General features: G+C 37.9%; 1 protein-coding gene across 3 annotated transcripts in view; it reads left to right on the top strand.

Moving 5' to 3' along the window:
• Positions 1-15,718, top strand: part of ercc6 (excision repair cross-complementation group 6) — a 52,359-nt gene extending 36,641 nt beyond the window's left edge. For all 3 annotated transcript variants that reach the window (XM_041176180.1, XM_041176179.1, XM_041176178.1), the window contains 10 exons: positions 1,691-1,786; positions 2,215-2,433; positions 3,137-3,247; positions 3,406-3,525; positions 4,297-4,391; positions 5,948-6,093; positions 7,038-7,853; positions 8,301-8,499; positions 9,714-9,792; positions 11,573-15,718. In XM_041176180.1, coding sequence (XP_041032114.1) covers positions 1,691-1,786; positions 2,215-2,433; positions 3,137-3,247; positions 3,406-3,525; positions 4,297-4,391; positions 5,948-6,093; positions 7,038-7,853; positions 8,301-8,499; positions 9,714-9,792; positions 11,573-11,992 — 2,301 coding nt within the window. In that variant the 3' untranslated portion in view covers positions 11,993-15,718. The remainder of the gene's footprint in view (positions 1-1,690; positions 1,787-2,214; positions 2,434-3,136; positions 3,248-3,405; positions 3,526-4,296; positions 4,392-5,947; positions 6,094-7,037; positions 7,854-8,300; positions 8,500-9,713; positions 9,793-11,572) is intronic.
• Positions 15,719-18,260: the final 2,542 nt, after the last annotated feature.

Here is an 18,260-nt window from a genome sequence, read left to right as displayed (position 1 = left end):
TCTCTGGGCAACAAGGGACAGGTAATAAACATTGGCCTTGCCAGTGATGCCCACATCCTAAGAATAAATCAGAAAGTGGTGGTGGAGAAAGTCCAAGTATATTATCAGCTACAGCAGGAATTTTTACCTTGCGATTGGTAATGTTCTTTGAAAACATCAGAAGAATGTATTATTTTGAAAATTTCCAAATCTTTCCAAATTTCCAAACAGAATGCTTTTCATTTGATAGCAGTGCAGCATTTTCTCTCTTTTCTCCCTCTTCTACAGAGACAAAGGAAGGCTCCACCTTTTTGTCAATTTTGCTATCAAGTAAGCCTTAGCCCTGAGAGAGAGCTTGGGGCAGAACTGAAACATTAATATTTCAAAGAATGAATGGGAGGACATCTGTTCTGCTTCATATTGCTAACTGCAGTTTGCTAAAGTTGAAACTCCACCAATTTGCTTTGTGCTTGTAAAGCTTCATGGGTAATATTCTGTGGTACCAGAAGAGTGTTGGCAGGTGCGTAGATAATATAAACTGAGTAAACCAGCCCTTGCGTGTCTTTGTATCGGAAGATAATATACCAGGCGATTGAAAGGATTGCACTTCTTTTGTAGTGGATCCACAGAATTTTCAAGGTCTACAGGTTACTATTCCTGTGAGGTGCCCTTGTGCTTCCTTAATCCTTGCATCATGGAGGGTGGTATACTGACCAGATGAGCCAAAAAAATTTTCTTGGGGTTTGGATCCCACTCCTCCCCATTCCTGGCCATTCGTGGTCTATTGTTAGAACCTATTGCAGGAGCTATTATTATGCCTGTGTGGTTAATATATTCTGAATTTATGGGGGGGGTGGTGATTGATGACCCAGTGGAAATGTAGGGGATCTCATGAATTTGCTCCATGCATTGCTCTTGGGTTTTCCTTCTGCTCTTTGGTTCGTTCTTCATCTAACAGGATACATTCACACATCTCAGTGATCTGGAATTAGGATGACAGTCACCACAGCTAAATTGGAATCATGCTTGTCACCTGCCATTCACAATTTAATGTTAGTATTTTATTCACACCCAGCCAAAAAATAAATAGAAAAGTAAAGTTATGACAATAGAAACCATTGCTGGTACACTGTCTGCCGGCTTTTTCATAAATGCGGACTCGGGGAAAATAAACCTTTTAGGAGTGGGCGAGACCGCAAAACAAAAAGAGAACTAGCGACTGCAAACCTGATCCAAAATCCACATCTTGTATTATGTTAGTTACACACTGATCTGAATTAATTTTGTTTGTGAATCTTGTTGGTTAAACAAGGACAAAGAGGCATTCAGATTGATGAATGTGATCTAAGTGGTTTGGCATTAAGTTGTCTGATCAGCAGGGCATTTCCGTTTGATTTGAAAGTCACCGGTCATACGGATCATTTTTCATTGAGCATAAAGAAGTTTGCAGTGTTGCACTTGGTTCTGAATTTATGTTGCTTGTCTTTAGACTGTTCTTGAATCTGTCAGTTTACTGCTAATGTTAATATTCTATTAAGTTTTGAACTAAACAGCATATTTCCTGTCAACACTTCATTTATTGAATGATGAAATTAAAGTAACCTTTTAGTCATGGAGCCTTTTGTACAAAAGCATTAACCACAAGTTACAGGGTTATCCTAATAAGCACTGTAAAGAAAACTGAAAACTGACTCTGAAACTTTTATTGTAGGTCCTGTTTTGTCGTTTAACAGAAGAACAACGTGAAGTCTACCAAAAGTTTATAGATTCCAAGGAAGTCTATCAGATTCTCAACAGAGAAATGCAGGTCTGATATTGCTGCTATTGTATATTCAATAAGGAAGCTTGTTCTGACTTCAGGGAGGGGAGGGGTGGGGTTAAGGATAGTGAACTTCCTCTTTTGTGTACTGCAGAAGCAATGACAGGCTCATCTTTAACTTTAATATGAATCTGTGAATGCTTACAAAAAATGGAGCTTCAAGTGTTTGATAATAACTAAGGAACCCCATTCAGTGCTGTGATGTAAAAGCTGCTTATTATCAGTACTGGACACATGTGTAGTCCAAACAGACTACATCCACCTACTCACCCGGTCCAATGTTGTGTGCAGAGGCCCCTTGCGCACAAGTTCTTAATGTTCTTACGTAGACACATTAATGTTTGGATAGTAGAACAAACAGTCAAGACATTGATTAGTATCTTTCCCCTTCCAATCCCCCACCCACCTAAATATAGGTATTCTCTGGCCTGATATCCCTCAGAAAGATCTGCAATCACCCTGACCTGTTTTCCGGTGGCCCCAAGATTCTGAAGGGGGTACCTGACGAGCAGCTGACTGAAGAAGAGCACTTTGGGTATTGGAAGCGGTCTGGAAAGATGATCGTGGTCGATGCCTTGCTAAAACTGTGGTACAAACAAGGACATCGTGTACTGCTTTTTTCTCAATCCCGACAGGTTAGCATGTTCAACAGAGATACTAAGATGTTTTGCCAATTATATAATGCAGAACAAACTCACTTATTAAAACCTCTTCACAAAAGCAAGATGTCAGGCGTTTATTGTACTAATTGTTTTGATTCTATTTTAAAATCTAATCCCTCTCTTAACTCTCCAACTCATAACTGAAATTAATCCTTCCCCCCCCCCCCCCCCACTTTTTGGTGCTGAGTTTATGGCAAACTGTATCTTTTATAGATTCTTTAAAATAAAATATATTCACATTTCATATGCCAGGACTTGCATGTATTTTAAATATTAGCCAAAGATCTTGTACATGTAGCAGTGTAAGAGTTGACAGAATGCCAGGTAATGCTGCTTAAAATGAGTTTTGGCACATTTTCAGCTGTGATTTAACTGATCAATATTCAGATACTTGTCATTTCATTTGGGTTTAGAACAAAAGCAGGCCTAAAATTAAAAACCATCTTGCTGCATATTTACATTTCTCTGTCATTATAATGTACTGTCGGGTATGTATCCCTGTTGCAAATAATGCATTTTTATTCTGCTCTCAATGTATGTTGCTTGGAGCAGATACTATATTAAAAATGTGGGTAATGTTAATTTTTCATTTGTTTTCTAGAGATGGATATATACTTGCATAAAGATTATACATCCAGGAACCCAATAAACATACTTCTTTCCCTTTATTTACTAGATGTTGGACATCTTGGAGGTGTTTATACGAAATCTAGGCTATTCTTATTTTAAAATGGATGGAACAACTGCAGTAGGTTCTAGACAGCCGCTCATTTCTAGATACAATGAGGTAAAAACTTGTTTTAAAATTGCTCATGCTTATTCCTGTGCTGCATTAATGCATTTTTGTTAGTGCTTGCCAAGTTTGCATTTGTTTTTCTATGCAAAAAAAGGCCATTTTTTTTAAAAACAATTTTTTAAAAACAAAAATCTGTTCTCATGTTATAGAATTCCTCTATATTTATCTTCCTCCTTACCACTAGAGTTGGTGGTTTGGGAGTTAACTTGACAGGAGCAAACCGAGTTATTATCTACGACCCTGACTGGAACCCGAGCACTGACACACAGGTGGGCCCTTTTTACTTTGTGTCAACGCAAACAGCATTGAATCGTTACAGTGCTTTCATCTCTCATCTGTACTCAACATAACACCACGTACATGCATGTGCATTTAGAGCAGTTATTAAGCAATTATGTATATTCATAAGTGCAAGCTGAGTGTGTTACATTGAGAGCAGCTAAAATCTGCAATCTGTGCATTTTATTACCTCATGTACTCTGGTGGCAATGCTGTTTTAAATTGTTCTGGTTGGGACAGAGAATGTGATAGATTTCATGCCTGAGAAAGAACAGTACATATTGAAATAATCTGAATTGCTTTGAAATGTCTGACCCAATGCTGACACTAAACAGCTCACTTTGTGCTGTCGTTAAGGGTATCCTGAAATAAAATGTTGCCTACAAGTTCGGCCGATTCACATGTGGTTGGGTGTAGCAGTATGGTTGTTCAGCTGTCAGCAATTACAGCGAGTATAAAGCTTGTAGAAAACTTAATTAAAAACTGCTGGAATTCTAGCAATATGACTGCTTTGTGCAGGTGGGGCTGTAACAAATTTTAACTAAACTATAATGTGACTAAACCTTTGCCCTACTTGTAGAATGTTTCCCTGTAATAAATGCTCATCGTTTCAGCAATAAAAAATGTATAACTTGGAACTGTAGCTGTTTAAAGAAATGAATTGCGCTTGCCCTTTCCATGTTTGGCATTTGATTCTGAAGTGCTTTGCTCAGCGGTGGCGAAACTGGTGGATAATAATCACTAAATGCTCATTGTTTTAGGCCCGAGAGCGTGCCTGGAGGATAGGCCAAAAGAAGCAAGTTACTATTTACAGGTTACTGACAGCCGGATCGATTGAAGAAAAGATCTACCACAGGTCTGCCCAAAATGGGGAATGAATGGCTTTGTGACTTGTCCTGTCATGTTAAACTTTGTAAACTGTCAGTTGATGTTGCCAACATTGTGCATTAGCCCAGGAAACATTTTGTTTTATTTTTAATGGTTTAGCAAGCAGGAACATTTTAATTTCACACTGGGCGACCACTAAGACATTGACTCTCAATCCTTTCTCTCCCCCCCACCCCCCATCACTGAGTACTCTTCAGTTATAAATACAATTTCATTTTTCTGCATTCATCCATATAGCGATATAAAAGAGAAACATGAATAGAGAAACACAAATGCAAATGAAATGAGAAAACACTGAAAATGTTCGGCAAGAAAACCTGTTCCGAAAGAGGTGGGCAGATTAATATTTCAGTTGGGATCCCTACAAACAATCCTAAAAGATAAGAGATGTTGTAGCTGGGGACTGGAACTCTTCACCTTTCAGGAACCTTCTATTAGGTTACCAGAGTAGTTGAGTCCAGCCTCAGAAGAACAGCCCCTATTATGAGAGTAATAGTTTCTCATATTCCATATCCACCATGCTATAGTGTTTCTGAACAACATTACCAGTTAACGTTAAGTTAGGAGTGGTTTTGAATTGTAAGTTCATGCTCACGAGCAACCAAATTAAGCCTGGCTTAACACTTTTAACTTATCACCCTTAAAAACAGCAGGAAGAAGAAATTTTACTTGAACTCAGGTCCCAGACATGAACAGCCAATGGATTTGCCCACTCTACCTGCCATTCCCCTTTCACTAAAGGTTTTGATTGAGTATCCCAGTTGAAATATTTACCTGTGTTTCTCTTTCAGGTTCCAGCTGTACATGTTCTATATTTCTGGTTTCCTGCAACCATCCTTCATTATTTACACTCTGCAGTTTGATTCCCTTCTTGTAAAATAAACCAAAATTACAACTAAGTGCAAAAAAGTTTAGTTTGTGAAATTAGTGAAAAGTAAACCATTGAGTAACATTGGACCCTATGTACTGATGGGGCTGTTACAGTGATTTGTTTTCGCATAGCCTGCTATTAACACATTTGTCATATTTAAATGATGTTTCTTAGCAAGAACCCCTTAGTTCTTATGCTAAATAATGGGAAAAATGAACACCTGCTGGAGCACCACCATCTCCCCCTCCCCAACCACAATATGATTTAAAGCGTAATGTTTATAGAAAAGGCCATATTAAATTGATGGTGGACGAATACGTGTCGACTTTTTGTGAAACCATGGGAAAATTGAGACTTCCTGCATGTAATTATTTAGTAATATTCTACATATTTAACCATTTTTATCTGAGATTAATATATCAGCATTGGGAGATGAAAGTTTCAAAATGTAATAAATTCACAATTGTGTAAGAGTTGTGGAAAGGTTATGTGATTACATTTAAAATGCATGTTTGTTCTGGAGCTATGCGGTTCCGAAGCTAACTAAGGAGGCATGTGATTTTAATTTTTTTTTATTGCTAAATTAATTAGAGGAAGTTGTAAATCTTTCCGTATGTGGTTTCTTGAATTATGTAATTCTCACTTCATTATAGGCAAATTTTCAAGCAGTTCCTGACTAATCGAGTATTGAAAGACCCAAAGCAGAGACGGTTTTTCAAATCTAATGATCTCACTGAGCTTTTCACGTTAAGCAGCCTAGATGGCTCTCAGGAAACAGAAACAAGTGCAATTTTTGCAGGTATTGTCCTACTTAAAGTTAATGAGCAGAACGTAATGCATTAAGAAGTGGAGCACCCGGATTGTAATTCACCATACTTGGTGTCCCTCATCTTATTTCTTTAGAGAAGAATGTGCTTGATGAATCCACAGTTAAAGAAAGAGTGAAAGACTTTGCATTTAAATAGTGTCTTTTATAACCTCACGGTGTCCCAAAGCATTTAACAACCAAAGAAGTACCTTTGAAGGGTAGTCACTGTTGTAATGTAGGAAACATGGCAGCCTATTTGCGGACAGGAAGCTCCTACAAATCAAAACGTGGTAATGGCCAAATAAACTTCTTTTAGGTGCTTGTTGAGGGATAAATATTGGCCTGGATACTGGAGGGGAACTCCCCTGCTCTTCTTTAAATAGCGCCATGGGATCTTTTATGTGCACTTGGGAAGGAGGACGGAACTTAGGTTTAATGTGTTATCTGAAAGCCGGCACCTCTGACAGTGCAACTATCCCTCAGTACCGCATTGCAGCATCTGTCCATGTTTTGCGCTCGCTATTTTGTAATGGGACTTGAACCCATAACCTCCTGGCTCAAAGTTGAGAGTGCTACTACTGAGGATTGGCATGGATAGTGTTAACTCTCAAGTTGTGACTTGTTAATTTTCTCCAAGAGCTGGTGGATGATAGGCTGAATCGACATGTTTAATGGGAGGAATGGTGGGTAATTGAAAGGGAACCAAACAACCTGATATTTAAGGAAACAGGGTGACCCCAGCAGCCAATTTTGGATGACAGAAATTGTTAGCAGGATTCTCGGAGTTTGCTGAGGAAAAATGTGCTTGTAATTAAATTTTGTTCTTTTTGGTCTGAGAATGTCCCAAATCATTTTACAGCAAATGATTAATTTTGAAATGTAATCACATAGGCTCGGACTAGTGCAACTCTCAATATATGTTTGTTCTCGGTTAGGCACAGGTTCAGATGTTCATGTGCCTACCACTCACAGAAAGAAAACTGGGAAAATCTCAGGTTCTCCATGGAAGAAAAACGTCTCACCATCAAACCAAGATGCCAGCAAACATATCAAATTACCACCTGATTTGCCTTCCCAGTGCTATTCGGAGAAAAAACAGCCAGGAAGTCTTTCTGTTCACTCACAAAATGAAGTGAAAGAGAGCAATGTTTTTGGCAGTGGTGAAACTGTTACTCAGGTAAACCAAAGAATGAAAGATGAGGAATTTCCAAAGAGTTCAGAGACAGAATATCATGGCTTGAATATTAACTTGGGCAGTGGTCGGCCTGCCAGTTCTGTGCATAAGGAAGCTGATAGCAATTCTAATAGTGCAGAATTTAAAACATCAATAACCTCTATATCCATCAGTAAAGCTGGACTATCTGATCATGAGCACGGACTAGGACAAAATGTATTGGATGAGGACAGCAGACACTGTACTCTGAATTCAGAAACATCGCAAAATACAGCTGGCACTGCCTTGGTTGAAACTGACAAGAGTCATAAACTTTGTCATAAACACCAGTCTAAAACAAAACATCAAACAACTGAGGTTGTGCAGAGTGATGCTCTTTCAGTCAACAGACATAAAGATAAGCACAAACACAGAAAACACAAACGCAACAGAGATGCAAAATTTGAAGGCGAGCGTATTCCTCACTTGGTAAAGAGGCAGAAAATGCAAAGGAAGGACAGTGAGGAGGAACAAAAGGAAAAGGAAGTCTGCAGGCAGAGTGACGATTATGTGTTGGAAAAGCTCTTCAAAAAATCTGGTAAATCTGTTCGTACGTTTACATGCTTATAAGATGATTTTTGGTGTTATAATAAAACAAATTCCAGTTTCTTAAGGTTTCCATCACATGATAACATTGAATCAGATGTTCCAAGTAGCTTTAGTAGGCTCACTGTTAGATAAGTAAATAGGCTACTTAGCACTGTGGTTAAATTTTACAAATATAATTGAGCGGGAGAGCAAATTATTAGTGCATTATTATGAATCTGATGTTGGTTGATTTGTATTATAATACACCTTAATTCCATCTTTACTTCTATCATTTACAGCATTTAATTCATGTATTAGAAGTTAATAATAGTGGGAGGATAAAAAGTCATAATTAGCAGGGGACAGTCCAGCTTAATTCACAGCATAAATGCCGTAATGTTGGTAGCCATTCTGCAACTGACACAGTTGATTTGGTTCTATTTTCTGATTCATAAAGGAATCCACAGTGTGATGAAGCATGATGTCATTATGGAGTCATCCAATCCTGATTATGTATTAGTTGAAGCAGAAGCTAATCGAGTTGCTCAGGAGGCTTTGAAAGCACTGAAGGCCTCAAGACAGCATTGGCTAGGTGCCTCTGGTGCGCCATCCAGGATCAGCGGCACTCAGCTGCCAGGAACATCAGCTGGTATAAAGTACGATATTAGCAGGAGCATTATTTTTACAAAAGAAGTTTGTTTAGTTTTTGTTTTAGTCTAGCTTGTTTTTTAATGTAGAATGATTTGTTCTCAGAAGGTGGGTGTCACTGGCAAGGCCAGCATTTATTGTCTACCCCTAGTTATCTTGGGAAGGCGATGTTGGGTCTTCTTGAAAGTTGTTTAATACAACTCAGTGACTTCTTAGGCAACTTCAGAGGGCATTTAAAGAGTTAACCGTGTTTGTTTGGAACTGGAGTCCCAAGCAGGCCTGATCGGATAAGAATGGCACGTTTCCTTAACTAAAAGACACTAGTGAACAGTTTGCATTTTTCTGACGATTCAAAACCTTCATGGCCACTTTTACTGATAGTTGCTTAACTTGTAAACTACATTTTCTTTATTTTTTTAATTTTGTTCTGTGTAGTAAAATGGCAGAAACAATATATTAAACCTCTAATTAATGCACATGAACAGCACTTTCAAGATTTTGCTTATCCACCAGCTCTTCCATCTTTGTTGCAGAGAAATATTTTAAAACACAATAACTAAAGTAACGAATGTTACCACAGTACAAAATAACAATTCATGGATTTAGCCTCAAAGTACAACTGAGGTGTGTCTACAGGAAAAACTCCACAAATCAAATTCTTGTCTCCAGTTTAGTATTGTACCAAACCATTTTTAATGCCATGCAGGATGCAAGACAAGTGCTTCACATGTTACAGAATGATCTCTAGCCTAAATTGTGATGTATTAAACGTGCAAGGCTGAGAGAGATTGGATCAGAATTTGGTTCCATTGACATTGGAGGCATTTTTGATGCTGATTTTGAGAGGCAGCATTGAAATCTACTTTAATAGACAGTCTTGATTAATTGTGATGTTTATATATTTATATTCCTTTATGTCAGTTTGGACATCAAATGGAAAAAAACCTGTAACCATCTGACCCTTTCAGTTACCTATTTCCTCCTTTTATGTTAATTACTTTTTAATGTAACTTCAGTACCAATTTGATTAAGTTGAGTGGACTTATGGAATTTAAAGCAGAGTGTAACATCCCTGTGTAAACAGTGTTTATATGAACAGGAAAAGTAATGTGATGGATTCAAAGGGAAACTAGTAACATACTGTGTGAGCATTATACAAGTTACCATTTTAAAAAATGTATGTTGGAAGTTCAAAATCTTACACCATTTTCTCATGTCTTAGGCTGAGATTTGGTCAGAAGAAAAACCCACTGCTTCCAACTAGCAGCCCTTCTTCCAAATCCACTCCAGAAAAATGCAAGGTATAGTTGACATGATTTTGACTAATTGCTTAATAATATAGAATAATAGAATGCTTGCAAGATATTACTGGGCTGTTAATTAATTGAAGATTGAGGTAATGTGAAATTCAAGTAATTTATAACAGTCGCTTTAACCAGTGTTCATTGTCCCACTGTGCAATTGATAGTTGTTGTTAGGATTTGAGTAGCTACCCTACCTAACTATTGATGGCAGTAGCTTAGTATATTCAGGGTTTTTATTGACTTTGGTTCGTAGTAACGCATGAAATTAAATTTGTAATGTCATAATACTGTAAAATTAGTTAATGTAGAAAAATCACTGTCCTGGTTAAAAAAGATCACAAATAAAACACTGTTAAGGTAGCATAATAAAAAGTAAAAGAAGCATTTTAAGTATCTTCTACAAGCATTTCTTTGCTTTGCACTGTTCTACTTTGTCCTAAAGATTCTGCTAAAGATCAGAGGAAGGGGCAAAAGTTATTCCTTTACCCTCTTATTAGTAGACTAGCCTCTATCCTTTCCTGGACCAACAATCTTGGCAACCAGCCTCAGTCGGACTATGGTTGTCAACTATGCAATGAAAGAAAGCAAATTAACCTCCAAGACACTGACAACTAAGACCATTTGTTCCGTTCAGTTGTGAAGTTGAATTTGACACCTTGCATCCTGTCCATCATCAGAGTCACTTGCGCCTCAAAAACATTATTCTGTCCCTCCTTCCCCACCCTTTATTTCTTGATTTGGCCTCTATTCCTTAAACCTTTATGTGGCACGCCTTGGCACCTTACATTGATACAGCCACCTTTGATAGGATAAAGCGTTACTGATATTGGACCAAACAAGCTTTAAATTCATATTTGAAAAGCATAGGTAATTTAGCCATAGGTTAAATTTAAATGATTTCTATACTGAGAGGAACAGAAGCATCTCACTTTAGGTCTACTAAAGATGTAGAAATTTGATGCCCATGCCTAATCTGTATTGAAGTGTTAAGAAAGAATGTTGCTTCCATTAAGTGCCTGATAAAATAGGTGGATAATTAGTTAGTGTAACTTATGCTGCAACTTTTGTTTTCTTTGGCCCATAACTTTCAGGGTCTTTTTGGACAGCTGATTATCAGTAGGTTAAGTGGTCACCGTATTCAGCAATGATGCTAAGTGGTATGTGGCTATTGAATAAACATACTTGAGCTTGTAATTCAACCTAAAGAGCTTATATAATAAAAGATACTTGAGCTGACCTTAGTTCAAGCAAGTAGTGTGCTGAGATATCTGTAAATTAGCAGTTTGAAGTAGCTAGCATACCTTCACCAAGCAGTATTGGTACAATTTAAATGCTGATTTCGCTATTAGAAACAGAATATTTATTTAAAGTGACCATTTTGTATTTTGCTGTGTTATACAGCAGAGTGTAACATTTCAACGGCATTAAATGTTGGGCAGCTGGATGTTGCTGATACACTTACCATGCTAGAGGCCTTGTAATCAGAGTAATGTGAGCTGCACCTTTTACTACTACAGTTACAATATTTTTTGGATAAGTTTTGAATTAAGTCTTGTAGTGAGTCACTAGAAGTAAATGGTTATGCATCAACTTCATGTTTTATATCAGAAATGTGACTCACCCCCTTATCTTCTGTGATAGGTTTGAGGAAGATTTCACTTTTTTGGCTTTCTTAGCTTGCATGTTTTGCACGTCATAATGTCTTTCTTTAATGACCCAAGTGGGCCATGGATTATTTGAACGAGATCTACTATTTTGATTTACTTTTTCCACTTAGGATGCTGCTGTCATTGAAAAGGACAAAGTTGCCAGGTCTCATTTCAGTGGTGTTGCAACAGAAGAGGAGGCGAGTCGTATGCTTCCATCCTCTTCCTCGCTGCTGGCCAAAATGCGAGCGAGGAATCACTTAACTTTGTTCCAAAGGCTTGAAAGTGACGAGAGCTCCGAGCCGGCGGCGGCGGCGCCCCCTCCTGTTCCAACTGAGCATGACGACCTGTTAGTGGAAATGCGGAACTTCATTGCATTCCAGGCTAACAGCGACGGGCAAGCCACGACTGCTGAGATATTACAGGAGTTCCAGCCCAAGTTATCCACTGCACAGACAGCTGTTTTCCGAGAACTGCTCAGGAACTTGTGCACTTTCCACAGAAATGCATCCGGGGACGGAATTTGGAGACTGAAATCAGAATTTCGGTGAACATTCCTGGTGCTGCTGCTATTCATGCCAGCAGTGTGACTGAGTGCTGGATTTAATTGCTGCTATGTAATGCAATAATTTTAATAGAAAAGGTTGAATTATCTGTGACAACAAAAAGAAAACTTGAAATTGCAGAACTGATTTCAATTTTCTCCCCTGCAGGGATAAAATTTCTTACTGAAACTGCTAGAAATGTGTACTTTTTAGTCAGTGACATAGAAGAAAGATTTTTAACTAGCGTTTTTGTTGGAGGTTTAATGTTGAAAAGTTGCTACTGACCTCACAAATGGAAATGGACTTTTAAGACTACAGTGTGTCAAGTTAAATCTGTGATTTCATTGCACTTAACTTCCATTCCCTGAAAATTACTGTACTTTTAATCCTAAGATATTTGAAATGTTTCACTTTTTGATCACCTGATTTATTTGGAACCAAACATGTTTGGTAGCCTGGGAAATGTTTAATTAGCATTACCCAATTAATAACTAATAATTAGTAAACAGTTAAGAACTAGATTCATACAAATATCATAAACCAAAAGCATTCTTTTTATTTTTGTAAAAATGTCTTTTCATTACATTGAGTTGGTTTTAGGGGAATGGGTGAATGTAGTCAGAACATGTGTTCAAGTTACAGACTGTAAAATGGGGCACTGGATTATCCAGTAAGATAAAATAATGCTATGGAAGAATCCACTTTAAGTTAATGAGATTTAATGTGATGCCAGTAGGCATTTTTTGTTAATTTATCATTGCCCCATTGCCTCTACTTCACACAGGTCTTATATTGCTAAATGTGCTCTCCAGTTGAACTGCTTGTGCTTTTTTCCACAGTTGAAGTAGGCATAGTATGAAAATTCCATGCCCCCAATACTAGCCTATTCTGAGATCCCAGCAGTAACACAGGGAAAAGGAAGAACTTGCATTTATGTAGCACCTTATCACTTCTTCAGTGTTTTGCAACTAGTGAATTACTTTTTGAAGTCCAGTCATTCTTATGTGGACAGTAACCAATCTAAGCATAAAGAAAAGTCCACCAGCATCAAATGAATCAGTGACCAGATCATTTGTTTTTTATAGTGTTGGACAAAACATTGGGAGAACCTCCTGCACTTCTTTGAATGTTGTTTTCACACCAACTTGAATGGCGGAGCGTAGGTCTAATGTCTCAACTCCTTTGATAGTATAGCACTTCCTCAGTACTGTACCCTGAGCTAAAAGCCTGTAGGGAGGCTTGACCCACAATCTGCTGATTCAGGCAAGAGCATTAGTAACTAAGCTAGTTCAGAATATACTATATTTAGTTTGTGTAAGAAAAGTTTTATTTAAAATGCTAAGCCTGGTTTACACTAAGAATGAAAGTTGACATTAAATGTCCAGAACTCATTCAATTCCTTCAGACAGTGTTATCAAAAATGATCTCTTCAGTTTTTTTTTCACTTTTTGAATGGGTTTAATAATATTTGTCCTTATAAATTGCTGTTTCAATGTTGAATAGAACTTAATACTTCACTTATTAAATTAGGATTTGAACAAGTGTTTGATTCCTTATATTGATTGACAACGATGAAACCTCAAATCCTATACTTGTGATTCAGTACTCCAATCTCTTCTAAGTTGCTTTATGAATGTAGTTTTTCCTCCCTGCTCAGGGTATTTTAAACCAGAATCTGGAAACAATTAAGATGCAACTTGTACAGAATATTGAGGATTAAATTCCACTTTGTATTTGTCTAAATTTTCATTGTGGATTTAAATTCTTTCAAACTTTTTGCTTTCCCCTTTCACTGTAAGCTGTTTTACCATTTCGTCCACAATTCTGTACTAAGAATCCTTGATTTTTTTTTTTAGTATTCTTTGACTCAAAATGAAAAGTTAGATAACACAAATTACGATATATGTTGAACAATGTCTGTGGACCTATTTTGGAGGAGGGAGAGAGAGGGTGAAATTTCTCCTGTCGGTAATTTTGATGAAAAAGTAGAGTACAAGATTAAAACTCCCATTTTGAGATTCCAGAACTTTTTCATTAAATTTTCAACAGGAGGAGTTTTTGCCCAGGTTGCCTCCAGCAATGCACAATCACGCTCAGCGTCCCAGTGAGTGTTGACTGGAGATCCAAAAGTTATTTATGACTGTATAAAAGTACAGTCACCATTGTTCAATTTCCACAATATTTCTTCAAATTGCAACAAAGTTTCCGGAAAATAAGCAAACAATTTCAGTATGAATTTCTGTTGTGCATTTTTGACGGGTGAATACAATTTTGTGCTCAGTTACAGAATGCGCCAGAATCAAAAAGAAGTTGTAATTTGATCGTTGTTCCGTAATGAGATTGTTGGCTGCTTACTTGTGATATCTTTTAAGATTCAGGGTATCTTCCAACTGACTGTACGTAGTCTGCTGTTTAACACATTCCCACCTACGTTCCTTCACCTCGTCAGTTGTCACTATTACCATTCTGTCGCGCTCTTTTTTTTTGTTTTATTCCAAAATGACCTGGATTTGTCTATTTGATCTAAATTGAAACCTTTCAACAAGTGAAGGGTAACTGAGACAATGATTTTGCTGCTTTTTGGATTAAGGATGTGGATTATTTTCGTCTAAACGAAAATAATTTCCTGATGTGATAGGTAAGCTGTGCTGCCAGTAGATCACAGGTAAATCAGAAAGCTGATGTCTTAAATTTGTTGTGGTAGGTATTAATGTGGTAAAATTCAATGAAAGTGTCTTTTGCACATTTTAATTGCATTTTCAACACATCAAAATGCTGGAATAAAAAGCTGATTTTCTATCAGTTTTGGCAAGGGAAGTTTCACTTGACACCAACCTTCAAACGTTTTTGGGGGAAATCATTTCAGCAGCTTGAGTTGATAAAAGATGTCTCTATGATGTTAGTATGTCAGATGACGTGTTTATATTATGCATTAATGTAGAAAATACTTTCAGGTGTTTTATGGTTGTTGGAGTTGGGTACATGAATGGTGGTGGAAGGAAAAAAACAAATAGATAAGGAAAGGGCTATGGAACTATGGGGGCTGAGGGGTGACCAAAAGCTTGGTTAGAAGGATCAATTTGGAGATGGCGACAAACAAGGCTGATTCGGGAAATGCTAAAGCAGTTTAATTTTTTTAGTTTTAAAACTATGGTTTATTTTCCGATTATTCTGTTATACTGCCAAGAAATTCTAAGAATACAGTATAGGAATATATTTTTGTAAACTTAGAATACTAGAGGGACAGAATTTCATCTCACCCTCCTGCCAATGAAATTCCATGATATCACTGCACTCCTTAATGTGCGAGTTGAATTACATTTCATTTTTGTACTTAATATAATTGAAGGGAAATATGTTTACCACTGTTACATACATTTAAATATTTTCATATTGCTTTCTAAACACATTAATGCTAATGGAAATTATAATTATTAAATGTACAGGACAGCACCAGTTAATTGCTTAAATATTGAAAAGCACAGCATGTGTCTGAATAGAGTGTAGTAGGCTTAAACAAACTTCATGTCAAATACAAAAGGAGCTATCTTCAGAAGAAATCATTTTTTTAAAAATACCTTTGCTTTCCTGTACAGTTTAATCAATAGGATGTGGCCCTGACATTTGAATGCTGCATGTTAGGTTGAAGATGCCTACTTTAAAACACTTGTTGAATAGATTAACTGCTAATTAGCCTCAAAGGGTGGACATTAAAATGTTTGTTGAACGAAACCATTTGAAGCGTGGAGTTTTTTTTTCTTGAGAATCCTAAACAAATCAGAAGAAACAAATTATATTTATCTAATGCCTTCAGCATAGAAAATACCCCAATCCACTTTAAGGGGGTGGAAATGGGGTGAGTAAAAGGTAAATAGGAATAGACAAGGGAATAATTGGTGGGAGAGATGGACAGGATGACCAAAATATTAGTTGGAATTATTAGTTCTGAGATGATCTTTAATGGTGAAGTGCAGAGGCAATGGGGCTTTGGAGAATGGGAGAAGGATGGCAGAGGTTGGTATAAAGACAGCTTTTTCAGAATGAAGTAGAGAGGAGAGGGGGTAAAAGCAAGATACTGTGTGGGTGCTGGAAATCTGAAACAAAAACAGAAAATGCTGGAAAATCTCAGCAAGTCTAACAGCATCTGTGGAAATGCTGTTAGACCTGCTGATTTTTCCAGCATTTTCTGTTTTTGTTTCAGGGAGGAGAGGGAGTTTGGCGAGGAAGTAGGACCAAGTTCTGCCGGCCGTGGTGCAGGAGAGAGGATTCAAAAAAGGTCAAATCAGAGGACGTGGCAGGAGATGCTAGGCTAATGGAGGATGAGGTGAGAATACAATGAGTATTTTAAATGTACATCTTTTGATGATCTGCTTCTATCACTGCTTATTTGTCCCTACAACCACACCAACCCCCTCCACTTCTCTCTCTCTCCCACCCACCCCCACCTTAAACCAGCTTATATTTCACCTCTTTCTTGGACTCACTCAAGTTCTGTCGAAGGGTCATGAGGACTCGAAACGTCAACTCTTTTCTTCTCCGCCGATGCTGCCAGACCTGCTGAGTTTTTCCAGGTAATTCTGTTTTTATTTTAAATATAATGCTTGAAGTAGCAGGGAGCCAGTCTTGGTCAGGGCGAATGGGCTCATTGAGAGGAGCTCATTACAAGGCAGGATGGCCTGGAGTTCTGTACAAGCTGCAGTTTCAGGAAAGGAGGAAAGAGGCTGCATTTTGGGAGAGAGACTAGGAGGAGCGCGTTGGAGAAGCCTACCAGGTAGGTAAGGGACATGGATAAGGCTTTCAGTGGAGGCAGGCCTGAATTAGAGCTGGAGGGAGGCGATGATGTTTGGGGTGGCGGTGGGCCGCTTCAGCCGAGTCCAACTGGGCACCGAGGCTGTGAATAGCCGGGCAGAGCCTTGATGAGCAGTCATAGGCCTTTGGTGAGCTCTGGCCAAAACACGATTTCACCTCCTGTGGAACAGGAGCAAGATGGCCCTTTCATATTCAATGTTTAATATCCTTACAACGTTACCAACACACTTTAATTGGCAGGGTTCCGAGTGTTGGCTGGTCACAGGACCTCAAGCTTATTTGCATGAATACCAGAATGCATTCATTCATTTCTTGCACTCACTTCACACGCAACTGATTGATTTCGGGAAGAAGTACTGAACAGGATCAGAGGGGCGAATCGAATTGGACGTTCGCAAAGTGCACATCGTGGCTCCCCAGTCTGCAGCGTGTAAAAGCCGAACGACGTCAATACAGAAATAGAAATCGACCTTGATTTCGAGAGACTCTCTTGAGTCATTTTACAATCCAAATCTAGGCTGGGTCCTGCAACAGAATGGATGCATTAATATCAATCCGAGTAATTACCTTTTGCTGAACTACGTTCTACTTATCAATTACATTTTATTTATTACACCGCCACGATCCAATCTTTAAATGCTTCGGGAAACCGAGGAGATAGGCGAGGAATTGGATTAGATAACTTGTCAGCAGAATTGTTATGTACTAATGAAAAACAACAACAACACGCCCATGAGGCTCTCCTAGGCTCGTCTCCTGAGAGCGCACTAATGAAAATATGGGTCTTTATTATTCTCCCCTCACCACACACACATTAAATAATGCTTTATAATCATATAATGGGTCCTTTAGTTAATGAATCTGTTCTGAAAGAAAAGTTGAACACAAAATTAAATTTGCCTTCCTTTGGCTTTTGAATTTGCACATCAAATGCTTTTAACGCCGGAAAAGGTACCAACTGAGATCTGTCTGGCTTAAATTGTTCTAAAGAGTTGCAAAGGTAAACACTTAGTCTCAAAGCAAACCTTAAACAACAAGAGAATGAGTGAAAATAACCTTTAAAGGAAATTGGATGCAAGTAAAAAAAAGTGTAATCCCTACTGTATTTCAATAATTTCCATTTTTGCATCGCCCTTGTTTTTAAACTATTTTTATTTGAGGGCGTTCAAATAAATGCAAGGTCAGGAGTATTTTAAGGATAGTTTGGATCACTCCCCAATCACTAATTGTCCAACTGATTCGCTCAGAGTTCCCCAGTACCTTCAGAACCATCAACAAAATACTCTTCTCCCTCGAAATAAGACCCGGCTTCATCATATACTTAGATTAATGCATCATGGTTGGTCTGGATAATCTTTTGTTTGCTAATCGTTAAGGTGAACCATTTTTTTTCTTCATATCTGATTGTGTTTTTAAAATGTGGTTCTTCAAGTAAAATGCCCTCAAATTTACTATCAGAACTGTA

This window comes from Carcharodon carcharias, chromosome 28 (genome assembly GCF_017639515.1).
Source record: "Carcharodon carcharias isolate sCarCar2 chromosome 28, sCarCar2.pri, whole genome shotgun sequence".
Lineage (NCBI taxonomy): Eukaryota > Metazoa > Chordata > Chondrichthyes > Lamniformes > Lamnidae > Carcharodon > Carcharodon carcharias.
Note: the sequence above shows the minus strand (reverse complement) of the source record. Positions and strands in the feature narration are given on the sequence as shown.